A 20,947-nucleotide genomic window follows, 5' to 3' on the forward strand; every position below is an offset into this window, starting at 1 on the left:
GGTGCTGGCATGATGCTGGCCTGTGGTACCCTTGCTGAAGGCATGGCTCCCAGGCCAGCTGGAGCTGTGCCTGTGGTGGGCTTGATGGGACTGGGGAGCTGAATGCTGCCTGGGGAGATCCAGGGAAAGCCCTGATGGGTGGTCACAGGGAGAGGCAGAGGCTCAGTCCTCTCTCAGAGTTTTATCTCGCCCCCTCCAGGATCAGCCTCCCCATCCAGACCTTCTCGGCCCTCAACTTCCGAGGTGAGTGTGTGCTAGGACCGGGAGGCTGCGCTGACTTGGAAGGGGGTCAGCCTAGGTACCACCCAAGACCAGCCAGGAAGGCACAGGGCCAAGACTGGGTCTGGGGGGAGAGAATGGGGAGTCCAGTGGTGGCAACCATGGGCGGTGGAGGGATCTTATGTGATGTCTCAACTACATACAATAATAGGCAGCATGGAGAGGCAGGGGAGGGCCCTGAGTGAGGTCAAGGGTTCACGTTTGACTGCTACATTCAAGGTTGGTAGTTCAGATCTACCTGCCCCCCCAGAACCTCAGAGGAAAGGCCTGGCAATGTGAATCCATGTAGATGACTGGCCAGGGAAGTCTATGGAGCAGTTCCACTCTGCACCACACGGGGTCGCCAGGAGTCAGAACAGAATTGACTCCCCGGCAACCCACAGCACCAGCCACGCAGTCAGCCAAGGGGCGCCCCGGCACGGAACACTCCTGTGTATTTGGTTTTTGTTTCCATGTCTGGGGGCACTTCAGGCAACAGCCCTTGCTCTGCAGTCCAATCTTCACAAGCACCAGGTGTCCTTGGGGCCTGGTAACTGGAGCATCTAGAATCACTGGGGCTAGGAGCCCCCCCTCCACTGTCTGCTGGCAGGTTGCCAAGCCTCCAACCCCCACCCCACCCCCCACGGCCGGGCTGCTTGTTGAACACCTCCAGTCTGATGGAGCAAGATGTCAGAGACACGTTTTTTTAAAAAATGAAGCCAAACCCTAGCGAAGCCAAACAATTAAAAGAAGGAGCTCTTAGGGCACTCTGCCACTTGTGACATTAGTGCTATGCAGATCGAGTGGCTTCCCAACCCCTGCGCGCAGAGAAACACGCTGTAATGATACATTAGCAAAGGCAAGCTGCGGTCCTTGGCAGCCTCGCCTTTCCTCGATCAACTCTTTTATGTCTTCGATGTTCATTTCCATCAGGGGAAAAAAAAAAAACATTCTGTGCTCTGCCGAGCCTCCCGTTCATCACGGGCTCGGTTCATCACCGGCTCGTTGCCCGCTAAGGAGAACCATAAACATCCAACTCCTAACATCAGAGGCCATAATTTGACCCTCCCCGTAGAACTCAGAACCTCGCCTCTCAGCTAGTTCCTCCCGACATGGGAGAAAACAGTTCCGTGCTTTCTCATGCCAACAGCTCTGTGGCCTTGACAGGGTAGGTACCATTACTCCCCACGCTTCACAGATAGGGAATACGGGGCCCAGAGGGGCCAGTGGCTGGCCATTGTCCCTAGTTGTCTCTTTTTCTTAAGACATCAAACTGCTCCTTGTGGGTCCTAGGGGGGCTTCTCTAAGATCCTCTGAAAGACGATCTTGGGTCCGAGCTCTGTGGCCCCTGGGAGGCTTGGGAAGGGGGGGCCCCTGGGTTCAAATTCAGCTAAGGTTCCCACGGAGCTCCGAGGAGGTGTGGAGAGGTGAGTGAACCAGCTTGCACTGGGAGCAAGACCTTCTCCACCCCAGAGCTTGCCCTGGTCTTGGGCTCCGTTGGGTGGCAGTGGGCTCCAGGCCGGGCGATGGAGTCTAACTGAAGAAGTAACAAGCCCATGGTGAGGGCTGTGGGATGCCACCTGGGCTGTGCAGATGATGCCCTCAATGAAGACGCCTGGGCTGGGTGGACAGAGCTGTACCCCACCCCCCCAAACCCGGGCCTCGGTCAGGCTGAGTGTGTGCTGGGCCCGTTTCAGAAACCAGCCCTGAGCAGAGGGGCTCCTCCGAGGTCCACACCAAGAAGACAGTGATGATTAAGACCATTGAGACCCGAGACGGGGAGGTCAGTGTCTTGTGTCTTGCCCTTACACTTTGGGGTGAGGGTATGAGGTGTGTGTGGGGAGGCGGGGGGTGGGCCCAGGAGGCTCCAGAGCTAGACTGGGCTTCTCGCCCCCCCAGGTCGTCAGTGAGGCCACACAGCAGCAGCACGAGGTGCTGTAAACAGAGACCCTGCAGCCAGAGACCACCTCCGTCCTCCTCACCGCTTCCGGAAACCAGCCTCCTCCCTCCTCAGTGCCACCCCCCAGCCACGGCCCTCCCCTCACAGCCTCTGATGCCTCCTCACCCACCCTCACAGTCCCCACAGGGCACCTGGCCTGCCCCTGTCCCGCCACAGGGCGTACCCCCACCCCTCTGCTAACTCCAGCCGTGGGAGTCCTGGACGCTGGACTGGCCACCCTCGCTGCCTGCCTGCCCTTCAGCATGGTGGCCCTGCTCCACTTTGTGTCCTGGGCTGGGTGGAGAAGGAGCTGGAGCCAGAAGGGTGACTGCCTCCAGCCTCCCTACCTCTGAGACCTCAGGCTCTGGCCTCTGGCATGGGAGAGGGCACCCTGAGCTGGGGGTGGGGCAGCACAGGGGCAGGGTTGAGCCTTGCAGACCTTCATGGGAGAGGGGCTGCCACTGCAGGAAGCTGGCCGCCTGTGGAGACGGTCCCCAGGGCCCCTTTCCCTTCCCCCTCCCTACCCTTCTCAGGGTGGGGCTTAGAAAGGGTGAGGCAAGACGAGGGAACCCCCGAAGGTGCTGGATGTGGGAGCATGAGGTGCAGAAGGAAGGAGGGCGGTGGGATGCTGGAGAGGAAAGGAGGGGCGGAGAGCGGTCTCTGGCAGGGGGAGGGTGCCTGCAGCCCGCACCTGCACCTCCCCCCTGCCAGGCTCTGGTCAGAAACAATAAACAGAAGCACAAGCCTAGCATGTCCCCCGCTGTTGTGACTGCCCACCTCCTGGGCCCCAAGAGCCACCCTGACAATGGACTGTGTGCTTCCCTCCTGCCCAGCCAGGCTGTCCCCAAGGTCTCTCATACCTTCACGTCCCCCAAGTCCTCAGCCTTACTGTGTGTATATAGCAACCGAGGGGGTTGGGACTTTTGCTGGGAAATCACAGACACCTCCTGCTAGGCCCCCATTTCTGGGCTGCTCCCCTTGTGCCCCCTCCCATCAGCAGAGCCCAGGGACATTGCCTGATCCCCACAGACTGCCTCAGCAGCAGGGCTCCCCCACTCCCTTCCCAAAGAAGCGTCCAGCCTCCATCCATCAAACCTGCCTGGTGCTCCATCTCTGCCCAAAAGCCAGTTCTGGAGAAAATAACGTTGGGGAAAATGGAAAGACGTCGGTCTTTCCTGCATCAATCTATCTCCTCTCAAAGCAATGTCGTCTCCGTTAAAAACCCAATGGGAGACGTGTGTGTGTGTGTGTGTGTGTGTGTGTGTGTGTGTGTGTGTGAGAAAACCCAATCCTGGGCCCCAAGGGAGGGTGGTGTCAGACATGAGAGAGGGAAAAAACCAGGGACGTTGTGGACCAGAACCTGCAGCGATCCTGGAAGACTGGGAAGAGTCGGGCAAAATTGTTGACCAAAAGGGAAATAAACCCAACTACAGCTGGGCCTCTAGTGCGTATTAAAGGGGCGTTTCACATTTGAGGGGAAAGGAGAAGGTGAAGATTGGGTCCCTACACTCGTTCCAAAAGATCAACTCCAGAGACCAAAGATGTCGGGAGCTTACTGGAGCCATGACAGCTCAGCTTCCACACGTCTCCCTCAGGGGCTGAAGGGGGCGCTCCTGGAGGACATAGGGAGAGGGCAGGCCTGGCACAGTCGCTACACTCGGAGTGTCTGTAGGTGGGATGAATCTCTTGAGGCTTTCGTCTTAAGGCCCCTGCTCTGACTTTTCCAGACGCTTCCCAAAGCCCTCAGCTCCTTTTCTCTGGTGTCTCAGGCTCTCTCCCCTTCCTTGTATGGGGTCTGGGGTCTGGAGCTGCCCTCCCTCTCTACCTTCCTTCCTTCAAAGAAGCCTTCTTCTCGGGAATTCCTCACCTCTGCCCTGGAGGACCTGGAGGCTACATCCCAGGTCCCTGCCCTCTGTGGCCAACCCTGCAGGACCCTGTCACCCTGTAGAGAGACCGCAAAGGCTCCCCAGGAAAAATGTGACGGGAAGTAGCATTTCCAGTGTCTTCGAGCTGGGCGAGGGCTTCTATCACCTCTGATCTTTGATCCTGCCCGTTGGGGTCCGTGGGGTCTGAATTAGCATCTTTATTCAGGAGACACCTGGGTGGACTACAGTCAGGTAGGTGTGCCTGAGTCATTTCTGGAGGCCCTAGCTCTACCTTCCCCCAGTGGGTGGAATGCACACATCTCCTGACATCAAGTCAATTCCACTCACAGCAACCCTATAGGAGAGGGTAGAACTGCCCCTGGGGGTTTCCAGGACTAACCGTTTATAGGAGTAGAAAGCCTCATCTTTCTCCCGAAGAGCAGCGGGTGGTTTTGAACTGCTGACCTTGCTATTGGCAGCCGAACTCATAACCACTCTGCCACCAGGTGTCTTTTGATCACCTCCACAAAGGATAGAAGGACACAGAGGTCAAGGAAGGCTTTTTTTTTTCCCAGGGGGGGGCAGCCCCATCCTCCAAAAAAAGCTTAGGTACGGAAGGGTCACTAAGCAAGGAGGCCTGGGGACACAGTGGTGTGGCTGCGAGCTACAAGGTTGAACCCACCCGCTGCTGCTCCAGAGAAAGCTGTGGCTGTCTGTGCTGCACAGATTACAGCCTTGGGAAGCCTGGGGGTGGTTCTCTTGCATCCTGCAGGGTCATGTTGAGTCAGAATGGACTAGAACAAGCGTTGGCAAACTGCGGCTTTTTTGGTACATACATGTGGCTCTGGAGTAAAATAGAAAGAAAAAAAAAGGAAAGGATATTATTCAGCTAATGGTGATTTCATTTGTTTGTTTAAAAAAGAATATCTGTATGCCTCCTGAATAATTTTTAAATTGTTGTGAGGGACAGGATTGGCTCTTCTGTCTCAAAAGTCTACCGGCCCCTGGGCTAGGCAGTCATGGAGTTTCAGTCACTGGCTGGGAGGGGTGGAGCATTTTTCTCAGTAGAGCCCTCCTGGCATTAGAAAATCTACTGCTAAAATTCTCCCAGGGTCTGTCTCCTTGGGAGCCGGGCTGAGGCCAGTAGTGTTGGGCAGGGCAGGTGGAGCTCCGCTGAGAATGGGCAAAACAAACACCACCACCACCACCCCCCAAAAAAAAAGAGACCATCAGCCCTCCCCCGTCCCATCCCCACCAAGAACAAGCTCCTCCTGCCCCCACAGGACACTCTGATGTCTTCTCTCCCTCAAGACAGAGCATCGGGAGAGAAGGCGGCTTGCAGAGTGCTGACCACTTCCCAGGCCCAGACCAGCTCTGAGCCCAACAGAGGGAGGACAGCTGGGAAGCTGAGGACTCAAGGTCACTTTCTGAGTCTGTTGGCCCACTCTGCCACCCTTCCACCCCCTGCCCCTTGAGGCACTTCTCCCTTTGTGCCTCCCTTTCTATTTCCTCACCACGAGCTTGCCCAGGACACGCAGACAGCTGCAGTCATGACCACTGACTGATGGGGCACCTAGCCTGCCAGCTACCCCGAGGGAGGGAGGTTGGTCTGTTCTGGTCACCACTCTGCCACAGGAAGGGCCTGGTTTGAGGTCTGGCATGTAATAAAGCAGAGCAGAAGGGATAAAACCCAAACCCTTGGTTCTCTAATTGATTCTGACTCACGGTGGCCCATGAAGTACAGCCTAGAACTATGCTCCCCAGAGCTTTCCACAGCTGTAAGCTTCAGGACGTCAATCTCCAGGCCTTTATTGCACGCTGCCACGAGGTGGATTCGAACCGACAACCGTTTGGTTAGCAGTCGGGACCAAAGCGCATGTGCTACCCAGGGATTTTGGCATGTAACAGGCGCCCCCTAAAGAATTAAATATTTATTCAGTGAAAACCCACCAGGCTTCTTGGACTTACCTTTCTCTAAATGTATTATTCTCGAGGGAGGGCGGAGGGCTGCCACTTCATTCATCTCTTCAGCAAACGTTTACTGGGTCTTCACCGTGGGCCCTCAGTTCTTAGCCTGTGGCCCCTCAGAATGGCTTGGAGGGCACTCCCCATGGCCCAGAGAGGTGGAGTGACCTGCCAAGGTCACACAGCTTGCCTACGACACAGGAGGACTCAGCCCCAGGAGCCCAGATCTCTTTCCATGACACCACAGGCTTGTGATCGCAGAGCAGGCAGGCTGGCAGCGAGCACACCCGGATGGGCGCCAGGCCGCAGGGCACTGTGGGGCATAGGCTGAGGGGCAGAGGGAGCCAGGGACAGGCCAGCCTCTCTGGCTTCTGACCGTCACCATGGTGCTGATTGCTCCAGAAGAGGGCGCCGGGGATGCATGGGCTTGTGCCCTGGCCCCAAGGCCTGCATCCCCCAGAGGCACCTTAGTGAATGCCCCAGTATGGACATCGGAGCAAGAGATGTTCCAGGCTCTGTGCCAGGTCCTTTTAAATTGTTAATATTCATTTTAATATTTAATACAATAATTTAATGCCGTCACGACAACGTAAGTTAGAACATGTAATTTCTCTGTTCAAGACCTTCTGCGGTGACTTCCCATTTCGCTGGGGATAAAGGCATCGTGGCCTACAAGACAGTATAGTAGTAGGTGGCCTGGACCCTGCTACTTGCTGGTCTTAGGCCCATCATCCTCCCTCCCGCCCCCGCCCTGGACTCCGCCCCGGACCCCCCCTCCCCCCCCTGTGACTTTCTAGTGGTTCTGGGAGTCTCTGGGGTATAGGCCCACTTCTTCCCAGATGCCTGCTCTGTTTGCTTCCTGTTTCTTCAGGCTGACTCAGATGCTCCCAGGAGAGTAGGCTCTGGGCAAACAACTCACAGGCAGCCCTTCCCCCATCCCCCCCTAGCCCCTTCACCCTGCTACATTCTTATCATCTGCCAGCAGTCTTTACCTCTTTATCGTTCCCTTCTATGTGTCATCAGCAAGGAGGTAGGTCTGTCTTGCCGAGGACCCGGCACACAGTTGCATTAGGCACTCTCCCATCAGTTTAGAATCCTCGTGACCCTACGTTGTGGAGAAGGACCCACTGCCCAGTCCTGCACTATCCTCACAGGGTGCTTAGGGTTCAGCCCATTGTGGCAGCCGCTGGGTCCATCCATCTCCTTGAGAGTCTGCTTTTTCACGGACCCTCTAATCTACCAAGCATGATGTCCTTCTCCAGAAACTGGGTCCTCCTGGGAACCTGTCCAAAGTACCTGTGCCCAGTCTCCTCGATTTCACTTCTAGGGAGCAGTCTGGGTGCCTCTCTTCCAGCGAGGACTGGTTCCTTCCACAGTCTCGTTCATTTTCTTCACCAGCATCCTAAGTGACAAGCACCAATTCTTCTTCGCTCCTCCTTCTTCCCCGTCTGTACTGTCCCACTTTCCTATGCACAGGGGGTGACTGGAAATACCCCCCACCACCACCAGCCACCCCTTAGTCTTTCCAGTGACACCTTTGCTTCCTAACACGTTAAGGAGATATTTTGTAGCAGGGTTCCTAACACGTTAAGGAGATACTTTGTAGCAGGGGTGCTCAGTGCAATCTGTTGTTTGCTCTCTTGGCTGCTGCTCCCCGGCATTGACTGTGGATCCAGCAAGACAGGACCCTTGGCAGCTTTGAACTTTTCTCCATGTATCACGCTGTTAGCGACCGGTCAGGTTGCAGGGTTTTTGTTTACTTTCTGTTGAGGTGTGGTCCCCTCGAAAGCTGTAGTCTTGGATCTTCATCAGTAAGGGCTTCAAGGCACAAGGTAGGAGCTGGGAAATTGTGTGGTAAATGAATGAAGTCTAAGGTAGGCTATCACCCTTTGGTAGAGGAGGGAACAGAGGTTTAGAGATGTAAAGTGAGTTGTCCAAGATCACACAGTTCATGGATTCAAACAATCCATCCATTGGCCAACATTTATCAAATACCTAACTGCTTCCCCAGGCAACCGTCCCGTGTTCTCAGTGGCATCGGTCAGGAGCTTCTTCAAGAGCAGTGTTTGTATTTGCTCTTGACCTGGCGTCAGTTTGCAGGGACTTCTCCCGAATTTTCATACTTCTTACAATCCAGTTCATCACCAGCGGTTGACAGAGGTGGACAGGAGATGGACAGGCCAGTGGTAAAGGAAGCAACCACTATTCCGGGTGGTACAGGGGAAGCAGATTTCAGATTCTATGCATTTCTCCAAACCCAGAGAACTGGGCATCCCAGAGAGTCAACTTGAATCTGTACAAACTACAAAACAACTCAACCCACCCTTTAAAGCTCTGATCCCTATGGGCATAATTCAGTGTCTTCTACACACACACACACACACACACACACACACACCCCGCACTTTGACGTCTCTGAGACGGGGAGTGAAGGGCTCAGGAGGCAAGATTAAGAGTACCCGTCTCCATCTCTGAATGACTGACTCATGGTTTCTTCTTTGGCTCCTCTCCGCCGTCCCATGTCCTGGCCCTGGGCAGCCTCCCTCAGGGCTCAAGGTCAGATATGGGTTGTCCACCTGGCCTCCAAAATGGTAGATCTTGAAGTAGCTGTCCATTCACAGGCAGTGGTAAGAAATAACACAGAGAGAGCCTGTATCCCCTTCCCCCAACTCCCCCCATGGTAAGAAGCTTGTATGACCTATACCATGCCAATACCATAGCTGGGAGATTGACGGGGATACAGGCTCCACCTGGTCGATTTCAGCAGGCTTAATGCACTCACTACTACAACTGTGCTTTTACATTCAGGGCTCTGCAATTCTATCGGCATTCTGCAGATTCCACCCCAGTCAAGTTACGCGTCCGTTCCAGCCCAAAGATCTCACCTGCCAGGTGTATAGTCCCAGGTGTCATGTACTATCCTGCTGTTTCCAAAATTGTTGCCTCAGAGTCACAGCTGGGAAACTGCGCTTTTAACAGGTGCCATACATTGCGGACCCTCAGCCTCCACCTCTCCCATTTCCAGTCTGCCCTCCACACTGAGGCCACCAGGGAGGTCCTTCTGAAATGCAGCCATGACCAGGTGAATCCTCTGCTTAACCCCCACCCCCATGGTGGCACCCTCTGTCTTTAGGGTGGAGACAAGGCAAGCAAAGCCTGCTGGCTCAGGCCCCACCTCCCCTTCCATGACTCAGACACCTCATGGTGACCTGACCAGTGTCAGAGGAACTAGGCTTTGTAACATTTTCAATGGCTGTTTTCAGGGGTTTTTTTTTTGGTCTTTTTTAGTAGATCATCAGGCCTTGCTTGCTCGTCACCTAAGCCTTTCAATCAAGGACTCCAACAGACACATGGCAACCTCACTCATGTTCCACGGGGGTGACCTGGACTAGGAAGCCAGACACCAGGCCTTTCTTCCGAGGCATGGCTTCTACTGCCAACCTTTCCACTCCCCATGGCCAAGTGACACTGCTATCCCCAGGACACATCATGGTCTGCTTTTCTCTGTGCCACGCTGCCTGGAATGCCCCTTTAGCCCTCCAGCCAGCCCCCCATTTTCCACAGCTGAGTGGAGGCTGGGAGAGGTTAAGGGGTTAGCTAGCAAGAGCCAGTAAGATCGTGGCCAGCTGGAGCCCCGTTCCACCTGAACCCCGACTCCTGGTCTTACTGTTCACCAAGCTGCCTTCATGTCACCACAGCCAGGGGAGGCCCTCTGCCCCAGCCCTAGTTCCCCTCCACGTGGCCTCCTGGCCTTGCCTCCTCACCTGCCGCTCTGGCTCCCCTCCTGCCAAGCCCACCTTCCCAGGCCTCTCCCCTGTGCCTGGGGCTCTGAGAGGGGGTGTGGGCACAGAGAAGGAGGATGGGATTGGTCTCTGGGGTAACCCGACTCCCCAGGTGGGCGGCTGGGAAGCCGGCGTACTCAGGTGGGGGAGAGGCCTGTAACAAGTTCCCAGGGGCCCATTTCAGCCCGAGCGGGCAATGGGGGATCCCGGAGGGAGGGAAGGAGGGAGCAGAGCAGAGTCCAAGTCCCCTCCTCTGCTGCCCCCTCCCTCCACAGCTCATCGCAACCCGAGCCGGGGGGCCTAAAAATAGCCCCCGAGGCGCAACCGCCGGCTGCCCTGGTGACCTTCTGGGTGGCTGAGGCCGAAGGCGGGCGGGCAGGCGGGCGGCAGGAAGGCAGGACGCCGGCCCCCCAGGACTCATCTCTCTGGGCACCATCCCCCGCAGTACGGGTGGTTCCAGCGTCCCCTCAGCCCAGCTTGCAGAAGCCATGCAGAGAGCCCGCGGCACTAGAGGCGAGGACGCGGGCACGAGGGCACCCCCTAGCCCCGGGGTGCCCCCGAAGAGGGCCAAGGTGGGGGCTAGCGAAGGGGCCCCAGCGGTCGCGTCCGGAGCGCCGGTCTTCCTGCGGTCCCTGAGGGACACGGCGGTGCTGGCTGGCAGCGACCTGCAGCTGCGGGTGGCGGTGAGCGGGACACCCCAGCCCAGCCTCAGCTGGTTCCAGGACGGGCAGCTCCTGCCCCCGCCGGTCCCCGAGCCCAGCTGTCTGTGGCTGCGCAGCTGTGGGCCGCGGGCCGCCGGCGTGTACCGCTGCATGGCCCAGAACGCGAAGGGCGAGGCCTCCTGCCAGGCTGTGGTCACGGTGCTGGAGGTCAGAGGTAATGGCCAGGAGGAGGGGACACAGGTGGGAACACAACACGGGCGGGAGTGGGGGGCTGGGGGAGCGCGGGGTGGGGGGTGGGGAGTGGGGACAGCATCCTGTCTTATCCCAGGTGTCCTGACCCACAAGTGCAGACCAAGAGACAGTGCAGGCAAGCGGGGGTCAGGTGGATAGCTCCCCAATGGCCACCAAAGCCCTGCCCCATCGGGCCTTCCTGGGAAGTCCAAGGTGGACACCCCAAAGTTCCCCAACTTGGTCTTCTTCAGCTCCAGTAGTTTAAACCAGAGACTGCCGCTGGGTTCCCCTGGCCAGGCTGGGGGTGGGGGTAGGGGCCTGGGTCCAAGCCCCCATGAGACTATCACAGTCGGAAGAGGGTCCAGGAGGAGGAGCCAGCCTTGTCTGGAGCCTTGTGCTTGAGAAAAGGCAACCACACACGCCCAGGTGGGGCACCGGTACATGGTGGGCTGTGGAGGGGTCTGGAACAGGTGGTGGTGGTGGTGGTGGTGGGATAAGCGGAGGAGGGCCAGGGCTGGATGGGGTGGGTGTGGGAAGCCTATGGGCCATGTCTACCGGAGGCTCTCCTTGGGTGTTCGAGGGCGGGGGTGCAGAAGGAGGCACTGCCCTTGTGGGGGCAGAGGTGTAGGCTCATGCACAGGTGCAGTGATAGTCTCAGGCGAAAAAGAAAAGGCAGGAGCCTGGGCCTTGTAGAAATGGGTGACGGGCCAGGGCCGCTTCCCCTTGGATCTCTTTCTGAGGTTTCCTCTTTTATTCCCCCCCACTCCTCCCACCCCACACACACACCGCCTCTTTACATCAGCCAAATGGTCCTTTTCTAGACCAGAGAGAGAGCTTTGAGGAACAGAAGTCTGGGGCAGTAGCTCGATTCTCTAGTACACTGTAAGAGAAATTCGAAAAGTGGAGGGCTTTCACAAACAGCAGTGCATGCTCTCACGGGTTAGGAGGCTTGTTAGGTGGTGTCCAGGTGGTGTCAACCCATAGCAACCCTATTGTCTGACAGAATGAACTCACGCCCCGTCCTGTGCCATCCTCACCATTGTTTTGATGTGGGACCTCATGGCTGCAGCCACAAAGTCAATTCTCCTCCTTCTCCTCCTCCTTCTATCGCTTCCCCTCTACTTGACCAAGCATGATGCCCTTCTCTAGGGACTCCAAACCAAAGACACCGAACTCGCTGCCCTTGAGTCAGTCCCGACTCATAACAACCCTATTCACAGCCATCGAGTGGTGATTTGGTAGCATAGTGGGCTACAAATTGAGCTGCTAACTGCAAGGTCAGCGGCTCAAACCCACCAGTCCTTCTGTAGAAGGAAGATGAGGCTGTCTTCTCCAAAAATATTTAAAGTCTTTGAAAACCAAAGGGGCAGTTCTATTCTGTCCTATAGGGTTGCTCATAGTGACCCTATAGGATAGAGTAGAGCTGCCCCTTTGAGTTTCCGACACTATACATTTTTTTTTTCTTGCAGGAGCAGAAAGTCTTACCTGTCTCCCATGGTGCAGTTGGGGGATTTGAACTGTTGATGTATTGGCTAGCAGCTCAACACATAACCCACTCCACCACTAAGGCTTCTTTTCGCAAAGGACTGGTTCCTTCTGATTTAGGAGGCTGGAAGTCCACATTCAGGGTACCAGCTCTAGGGAAAGATCCTTGTGTCCTTTCAGCAACTGTGGGCCTGGCGTCCCTTGAAGATTTCCATGTGTCTTGTCATCAATCCTCCCCTGTGTCTGGGAGCATTTCATTTCAGGAGCCAGGGTCCAAAGCACCTGCTCTGCTCCTGGCTCTTCTTTCGTGGTGGTCGTCAGGTCCCTGCTTTCAGCTCACCTTTCTCTCCACTTCTCTTCTGTAAGAGAAAAGATGATGCAGGCAGGGGTCACCCCAGGGAAACTCTTCACACATCGCCACATCGGGTCAGAGCTGTAGCCTCAGTAAGGGTGCTGTTGCCGCCCACCCTAATCTCCTTACAACGGATTGGTTGATCACATCAAGTCACAGCATGGGGACTGATGACATCATCACAGAACCACCAGACCACTGAGAATCATGGCCCAGCCAGGCTGACACAGATCTAGGGGGATGCTGTTCAATCTATGGCAGGCTGTCAGCTGCAGTTGAAGGAGCCTGCTGGCACAGTGGCTGAGTGCTTGGTTTTGAATGGAGGAGGTCAGTGGGTTAACCCCCACCCCTAGCTACTCTGCAGAAGAAAGATATACCATCTGCTCCCATAAAGACATACAGCTCTTAAACCCCTGAGACACCTCTACCTTCCTTATATAGATCACTTTGAGCTGGAATTGACTCATTGACAATGGGTTTGACTAGTGGTTAAGTGACAGCTGGGGAGCTGCTGAAGATCTAAGGGGGCCATCAAATCTGTCCTGGACATTTTCAAGTCACCCAGAAGAGCCTCTCCAGATAGCTGTTGAGGTTGAACGGGACCCTTGAGGTGTAACTCCTGGAGCCTGGGCACAGAGGGGAACATCGTGGCAGCTGGAGGAGATGGGAGCCCTCACCCCCACCCCCACCCCCCCACCCCGGGTGCAGCGGCTGAGGAGATGGCAGATAGAGCAGGGGCTCAGGGCTTCCCCTGGTTGCCCTTCCTCTCTCCCCTGAGCCCACCTTGTCCACCTCCTAAAATCTTCAGTGAGACCTAGGACAGGGTGGACAGGGCAGGGCGAGATTGACTTCTCCAGGCTCCCCGGCCTGGGGGCAGGGCCTGGACGGAGTAGCTCTAGCAGAGCCCCGATCTAGGAAAGAAGTGGCCTGTGGGGGAATCTTAGCTAGGAACCTCTCAGGGAAAAGGCTGGCCATTTGAGTCCACTCAGAGACACTGGGTAAAAAGGTCAGGAGAACTTCTACCCTCCAAACCCACCATTGAAAAAGCGTATGGAACCGAAGTCCGTGTGAGCCCCCTTGGGGTTACCAGGAGTCTGCCTTGATGCCATAGCACCTGGTACTGGTAGCTCTGGGCCTGAGATGAAGGGCACTGGAAATAGAGTGTAAATCTAAAGACTCACAGACTCACTGCCATTGAGCTGATTCCGACTTAAAACAACACCGTAGGACAGGGTAGAACCGCCCCTGTGGGTTTCCGAGACTGGCCCTCTTTATGGGAGTAGAAAGCCTCGTCTTTCTACCGGAGATGAGAGGATAGAGTACATCTGCTGCACAAGATCTCTGTCAAGTGTTCGGACAGCAGGGTGTTACTTGGAGGACTAAGGTGCACCTGACCCAAACCATGGTGTTTCTAATCACTGCATAGGCAGAAGAAAGTTGGGCATTGTGTAAGGAAGGACGAAGGAAGAGTCAATACATTTGAATGATGGTGCTGGGGAAGACGTACCAGGGACTGCCAGGAGGACAAATAAATTGATCTTGGAAGTACAGCCAGAATGCTCCTTAGAAGCACAGATGGTGAGGCTTTGTCTTGAGTACTTTGGACCTGTTGTCAGGAGAGCGAGGTCCCTGGTGAAGGACATCATGCTTGGTAAAGTAGCAAGGCAGTGGAAAAGAGGCAGGCCCTCGACAAGATGGGTTGACACAGTGGCTGCCACCATAGGCTAAAACATAAGACCAATTCTGAGCATGGCGCAGGACCAGGCAGTGTTCTGTTCTGTTGTCTGGGGGGTCGTTGTGAGTCAGAACCAACTCACTGGGACCCCAGATGACAATAACCGCGACAACAACAGGACAGAGTAAAGCCGCCCCTGTGGGTTTCTGAGACAGTAACTTTTTATAGAAGTATAAGGCCTCATCTTTCTTCCATGGAGTGGCTGGTGGGTTCAAAATGCGAACCTTGGGGGTACCAGCCAGATTAATAACCACACCACCACCAATGGCTTCTAATCTAAGGACAAGACACGGCTAACTGATGAGAATTCGAATAGAGGGAAAGAGACTGGGGAAGGGAAGGGCTGAGAAGGAGGGTGGCGGCCGGCCGTGTTGTGTTTAAAGATGACAAGGGCTGCAGAGACAGCTGCTCGCAGTTCTGTACAGGGGAGGAAGCCGAGTCCCAGGAGAAGGAGGCCTGCTTATGACACGCAGCCAGTGATGGCTGACCCGAACTCAGAACCCGGTCCTCCCGCTGTGGACTCTGGTTGACTTGGGCTGCTGAAGAGGTTAGAGAGGAAAGTGGGGAGGGGAGCTGTCCAGTGTGGGGAGCAACCTGGGTCTGACCTTTCTGATCCTCCTGGGGAGAGGGGTTGGGGTAGGGCTCTAGCAGTACAGCTTCCTCAGCTCCTCCGTCACGTGGGGTCATGGTCAACAGAGCTCTGCCCTGGCTGGGCACCTTGGCCAAGGCCAGTGAGGACAGTTCCAGGCTGAGCTGCCCCGCTGGAACCATGGGCCTGTAGGGCTGGACTTGGGGTTGTGGTCCAGCAAGAAGCCTATGATTTGGACCACCTGTGATGAGTAGGGGGAAGCTCCGTGTGAGAATTTCGCCGCCAAGTGAACTCTGTATCCCAAGAACAGCCTTGTTATTATTAATTGATAACTCTTGATTGTAATTTTAAATAATAATACCAGTAGCTACTGTTCTGCAATGTGGCCGGCAATTTATGGCTACCGGCTATCATTTGATGTGTCATTCATGTCCCACTGTCACTCTGGTGACCCTGGGGCTCAGGGGGATTAAATGGCCTGCCTTGGTTGTACAAGGGTCCTTAGATGGCACAAACGTCAACTTTTAGCCCAAAGGCTGACAGTTCAAACCCACCTGGAGGTGCCTCGGAAGACAGGCCTGGAGATCTGCTTCTGAGAGGTCCCATCCTTGACAATCCTGTGCAGCCATTGTGCTCTGTGCACCTGGGGTCTCCATGAGTCCGAATCGACCCCCATGAGAACTCCCAGCAGTGCAGCAGGGTAGCGATAGAAGGTGGTGGAGTGGAGACGGGATGTTGGTCTATCTTGCCACCATACTTGGCCTGCTTCTCCACCACACCCCTCCCACGTGCTCTGGGAAAGGGAGGCTTCCTTTTGGTGATGTTGCCTGTACCACCACCCCTAGCAGCAGGTCCTGGCCTGGGCAGCCAGAAAAGCAGCTCAGCACTGTTCTGTTAGGCATGGAAAACTTGCTGGTTGGAAGGAACAGGAGGAGCACTTGAGGGTACCCGAGGAAGCCAGCAAGGGCCTGGCTGACCAGGGAAGGAGGACATTTCCTGGCCGGCACTGCTCTATGGCTCCGCAGCCTAGGGTGATTCTAAGGTGGCTGGCACTCCAGAGGCCTGAGATGTTAGCTCGAGGATGGAGGGATACTGATGTGTCCTGGGAGGCTGGGCCAGAGGAATCTGGGGGGCTGCAGTTTAGAGAGCATAGAGGAGGGGAGCAGGGTGGAATCCTGTGAGTTGTAGAAACAGGCAGGGGTGGGGGTGGGGGGGGAGCAGGGAGGTACAGAGTCATGACACTTTTCAACTCTTTGACAACCATACCATGCTTCCTTTTACCTGATCACATGCAATCTGAAGCTCCGGTGGTGCAGTGGGTTAAGCATGGCTCTGTTAACGGAAAAGTCAGTGGTCTGCACTTACCAGCTGCTCCTTGGGTGAAAGACAAGGCTGTCTGATCCTGTAGAGGTTGACAATCTCAGAAACCCCATGGAGCACTTCTGTACCACAGGGTTGCCTGAGTCAGAATCGCCTTGATGGCAGTGATTGAACTTGAAGTTTTATCACATGTAATCACTTAAACTCCTAAGGCCCAGATTATTGTATGACCGTTCAACATGTTAGGCATTGGGCTGCAATCTACAAAGTCAGCAGTTCGAAACCACCAGCTGCTCCGAGGGGCAAAGACAGGGGCTTTCTACTCTCATAAACAGTTACAGTCTTGGAAACCCACAGAAGGGTTGCTGAGTCGGCCTCCACGTGATGGCAGTGAGTTTGGTTTGGGGTTTATACATGTTAGGAAACAGGGGCTCAAAGACACCACATGGTTAGTGAGGTCCCAGAACCAACGCTGGAAGCCAGGTCTCTGGGTCTGGGTCTGTGTTGTCCCTGCTGGGCAGAAATAGCTTGGGGAGATGAAGCCAGGACAGGAGATCTTAACCACCTCATCCCCATCAGATTCCTCCACCTCAGTCTCAGGATAGGCAACGTATTTTTCTTTCAAGACCCCAGCCTCCCACTTGTACCAGGCAACAAGACAATGCAAATCAAGAAGCCAGTACCAGCCCCCTCACAAAGTTTGGGGGGTGGGGGGGGGTGGGAGCGGAAAGCCAGAGCCCAACAGGCCTGAGGAATCAGGACAAAGACCTTAATTTGAGGTTCCACAACTGGGGTCCGGAAGACTCTGGTGTCCATCACAGAGGTCCAAGGTCAGCAGGCAGTGGTGAGCCAGTCCTGGAGGTTTAGAGGCAGGCCTGGAGGGATAGCTTAGAGATCCAAGCCAAACCCACTGCCATTGAGTCATCTGGGACCTCCGGTGACCCCAGGCACAGCAGAATGAAACACTGCAAGGCCCTGCGCCATCCGCACCATGGTTCCAATGCCCGAGCCCCTTGTTGCAGCCACTGTGTCCGTCCATCTCGCTGAGGTTTTCTGAGGGTTTGTAAATCTTTATGGTAGCAGACAGCTTCATCTCTCTGGTTTTTGGTTTTTAAATCATTTTATTGGGGGCTCGTACAACTCTTATCACAATCCATACATCCCTTATGTCAGACAGCTTCATCTCTTAACTCACCACCCCACCCCACCCTCCATTGGCTGAAAAAACAAAAGCAAAAACTCATTGTGATAGATTCTGTGATGACTCACAATGACCCTACAGAGCAGACTAGACGTATCCCTGTGAGCTTCCAAGGCTAGAACTGCTTACAGGAGCAGACAGCCCCATCTTTCTCCCACCAAACACCCGGTAGCTTTGAACTACAGACCTTGCAGATAGCAGCCGGTTGCATAACCACTATACCACCAGGGCTCCTAGACTGGTGGGGTTGAATTGTGTTGTCCTTGTGGTTAGTAGCCCAATGTTTACCAGCCGGTCCCGCCAGGACTTCTCAGGTTGGAGATTAATCCATTTCATAAAAGGGAGGTCAGAGGGCACAGCAGGACCTGTGCTGAGGAGCATTCTGTGTGTGTCACCTTTTTCAGCCAGAGCCTGACTGTTTAATAAACCACTAGGAAGAGACGAGTAGGGAGTGGGGATGGGGATGGGAAAGAAAGGAGGAGGGAGCATCATAGGAGCAGTGAAGACCCCAGCAAGGGAGGAGAGAGGGGAACAGAGAGGCCCCAAACAAGAGGAGACTCTTCCTGAAGCTGGGGCAGACCCTTCCAGGAAGACCCTGAGGGCTATGAAGAGATGGTCATCCCAGCTACCGCTTCTTCAGCTGTTTGCTTATTTATTTATTTTGAAAAGGGCCTGGGTCTGGGCATGGGAGGAAGAGGGCCAGATGAATGGAGCTGACCATGATGGTTTCCTCCCTGCTCCCCCCCCCCCCCCCCTGCCATCCTCCACCCCGCACCCCTGCCACACCTGCCCATGTTTATTCAGCACCTACAGAACCCCTGCCAGTGTTCTGGGGGCAGAGACGCCAGTAGGGGTGGGGTGGAAGGAGACCAAAAAGAACACACTCCCCTCCCCACCCCCGGGGAGACCCTCAGACAGACTCAGAGCCCTGGTGGCACAGTGGTTAAGCGCTTGGCTGCTAAGCAAAAGGTCAGTGGTGAACCCCACTCAGAGACGCGCAGGAGAGAAGACCTGGAAACTGGTTCCCATACTGATGGCAGCCTTGGAAACCCCAGGGGCCAGTTCTACTGTGTCTTCTGGGGTCCCTCTGAGTCAGAATCCACTGGGCAGCAGGGTCAGTGAAGGCAGCACCCGAGCAAGGGCAGGAAGAGAGGAGGCAAAGGGGAGGCAGGCGGACAGTGGGTGGGTCTGTGTGGGACTTCAGGTAAGTGGTCGGGATTTGGGATTTTCTGCGGGTGAAAGGAAATGCTGACAGTGCAGAAAGTGACAGGTCTGGTTTGGGACAATAGCAGGGGGCATAGCTCTTCACCCGTAGGGGAAAGTAGGGGGAGTCTGGGAGGGGGTGAGCCTCGCAGGCCCAGGGCAGGAACACAGACTCCTGCGGCCCCTCCTGGGCCCAGCTGTCCTGTCAGTCACGCCTGCTGCCCATTGGTTATTTTTGCGACGGAATGTGCCAGCCCCTTGGATTCTCCTGGGGACCAGGGGCTCAAGTTACCCCCTCTCCCCACTCCGCTCCCCCATCTGTGATGGGCGTGTTTGAGGGTGGGTGGGGAAAGGGCCTATGGGTCATCTGACTGGGACTGGTGTGGACACCCACGGGTACCCTCTCAGTGCACGTCCCGTGTATGAGTCCGAGTGTGGGGTGTTTGTCTCAGGGAGGCCTTGGGACACTGAGCATATACAAGATACGACCTTAAACTCTAAGCCATTATTACGGTTATCATTGCTGTCAGGGGCCATTGAGTCTGTTTCGAGTTGAAGCAATGCTACGTGTGGTTGAACGAGACACTGCGCCAGCCTCGCGACGGCTGCTGTTTGAGCTTGTTTTTTGTAGTCGTGTGCCATGCCTTCTTGTGGCGGGCCTTCCTCTTTTTTTCCTGACCCTCTCTCTACTTTACCGAGCACAGTGTCCTTCTCCAGGGACTGGTCCCTTCTGATAACATGTCCTAAGTACATGAGACCCAGTCTTTTGCCGTCCTTCCTTCTAAAGGAGCATTCTGGCTGTCCTTCCAAGACAAAATGTGTTCCTTCCTCTGGAAGTCCATGGTATGTTCAATCTTCCTCGCCAACACCAGGATTCAAAGGTATCCATTCTTCTGGGGGGGTCTTCCCTACTCATTATCTAGTTTTTGTGGGTCTATGAGGTGACTGAAGACACCATGGATTGGGTATAACATGACATCTTGAATAGCTTTGTTCTTTAATACCTTAACGAAGTCTTTGGCAGCAGATTTGCCCAATGCAATACATCATTTGATTTCTTGACCACTGCTTCCGTCAGGGGCACAAACTCAGGTAGCGTCAGGTGCCAAGAAGGTACTAGAAAGTCATCAAGGTGCCGTTGCCAGCAACTGAACTAGAACGTGCCCACTTACCCTAACTACTGTGCAGGACAAACAGAAAAGGCCAAGGCTTTAAAGAAGTCAGGGAGACCCACTGGCCAATCAGCATGTGAGACAGGCGGGGCTGGCTCCCCAGTTCCTGGCTGTGTGGGCAAGTCAGCTCACTATGCCTCAGTCTCCCTCCAGCTTAAGAGGATTAACTGAGTTGATTCCTATGAACTGTGCAGCGAATGCTTGGTACACACTAAGCACGAAGTGAAAGACCAAACTCCCTGCCCGCAAGGTGATGCCGACTCATGGCAACCCTAAGCAATGCCATGCGTGTTAGTAATATTGACAGTAGTCACCTTCCAGAAACCAGGATTGACGGGGCCTGCACATGCTGGGATGGGAATGCAGGGCAGGGGAACACCGGGAGTCACAGAACCTGTGTGATGCCGCTTCTCTGAGCCTCAGTTACATCATCTGTTACTTGGTGGGTTTGGGGAAGCTTTTGGAGTTACTGTGAATGAAGTGACATGTATAAAAAAACACTCACAGCGGCCCTGTGGGACAGAGCAGGACTACCCCTGTGAGTTTCTGAGACTGAGACTCTAATTCTTTGCGGAAGCAGAAAGCCCATCTTTCTCCGGTAGAACAGCTGGTAGAACGGCTGACCTTGCAGATTGCAGCCCAATCCGTGACCACTATGCCACCAGGGCTCCTCATGATTGTATCGCGGGGGTAGATCTGTGTGTGTGTGACATGTGCGTGGGGTGGTGTGGAAGAGCACAAACAAGTTCGGAGCGTGTGGAGGGGGAGGGTGTGTGTGTATGTACTTGATCTAGCAGGGCCCTGGAACCTGTGCCTGACCTAGGCACCCTCACCCCACCCTCCTAGCACTGTGCCCTGCGGCGATGGCTGCCTGGCAGTGCTTGTGCCCGCATGTTTGTGGAATGAGCAAGTGGGAATGCTGCTGACCTTCCAGAGAGGTCCCGCGGGACCGGGGCGGGAGTGGTGAGGAGGCCGCACTGGGCTGTCAATGACAGCGTGGCCCGGACTCGGGGCCACTGTACCCTCTTCTGTGCCTCAGTTTCCCTGTGTGCCCAGGATGCAGGGTGGGGGGGTGGAGCTCTCAGAGTAGGAAGGTGTGTGAGGGCGCCTAGGTGCAGTTGAACTGCACCCCCTGGGGACGCGGGAGGGTGCAGGAAAGCAAGGGGCGGCAGGTGGGGTGCAGCAGGC

General features: G+C 55.3%; 2 protein-coding genes across 2 annotated transcripts in view; both read left to right on the plus strand.

Moving 5' to 3' along the window:
- Positions 1-2,945, plus strand: part of DES (desmin) — a 7,186-nt gene extending 4,241 nt beyond the window's left edge. The window contains exons 7-9 of the mRNA XM_004701627.2: positions 200-243; positions 1,956-2,041; positions 2,158-2,945. Of these exons, the coding sequence (XP_004701684.1) occupies positions 200-243; positions 1,956-2,041; positions 2,158-2,199 (172 nt within the window). The 3' untranslated portion in view covers positions 2,200-2,945. The remainder of the gene's footprint in view (positions 1-199; positions 244-1,955; positions 2,042-2,157) is intronic.
- Positions 2,946-10,239: 7,294 nt separating this feature from the next.
- Positions 10,240-20,947, plus strand: part of LOC123522161 (striated muscle preferentially expressed protein kinase-like) — a 25,138-nt gene continuing 14,430 nt past the window's right edge. Inside the window, exon 1 of the mRNA XM_045294207.1 lies at positions 10,240-10,685. Within this exon, the coding sequence (XP_045150142.1) occupies positions 10,298-10,685 (388 nt within the window). The 5' untranslated portion in view covers positions 10,240-10,297. The remainder of the gene's footprint in view (positions 10,686-20,947) is intronic.

Source organism: Echinops telfairi, unplaced genomic scaffold, assembly GCF_000313985.2.
Source record: "Echinops telfairi isolate 266 unplaced genomic scaffold, ASM31398v2 ScPeMD7_3;HRSCAF=10, whole genome shotgun sequence".
NCBI classification, from domain to species: Eukaryota; Metazoa; Chordata; class Mammalia; order Afrosoricida; family Tenrecidae; genus Echinops; species Echinops telfairi.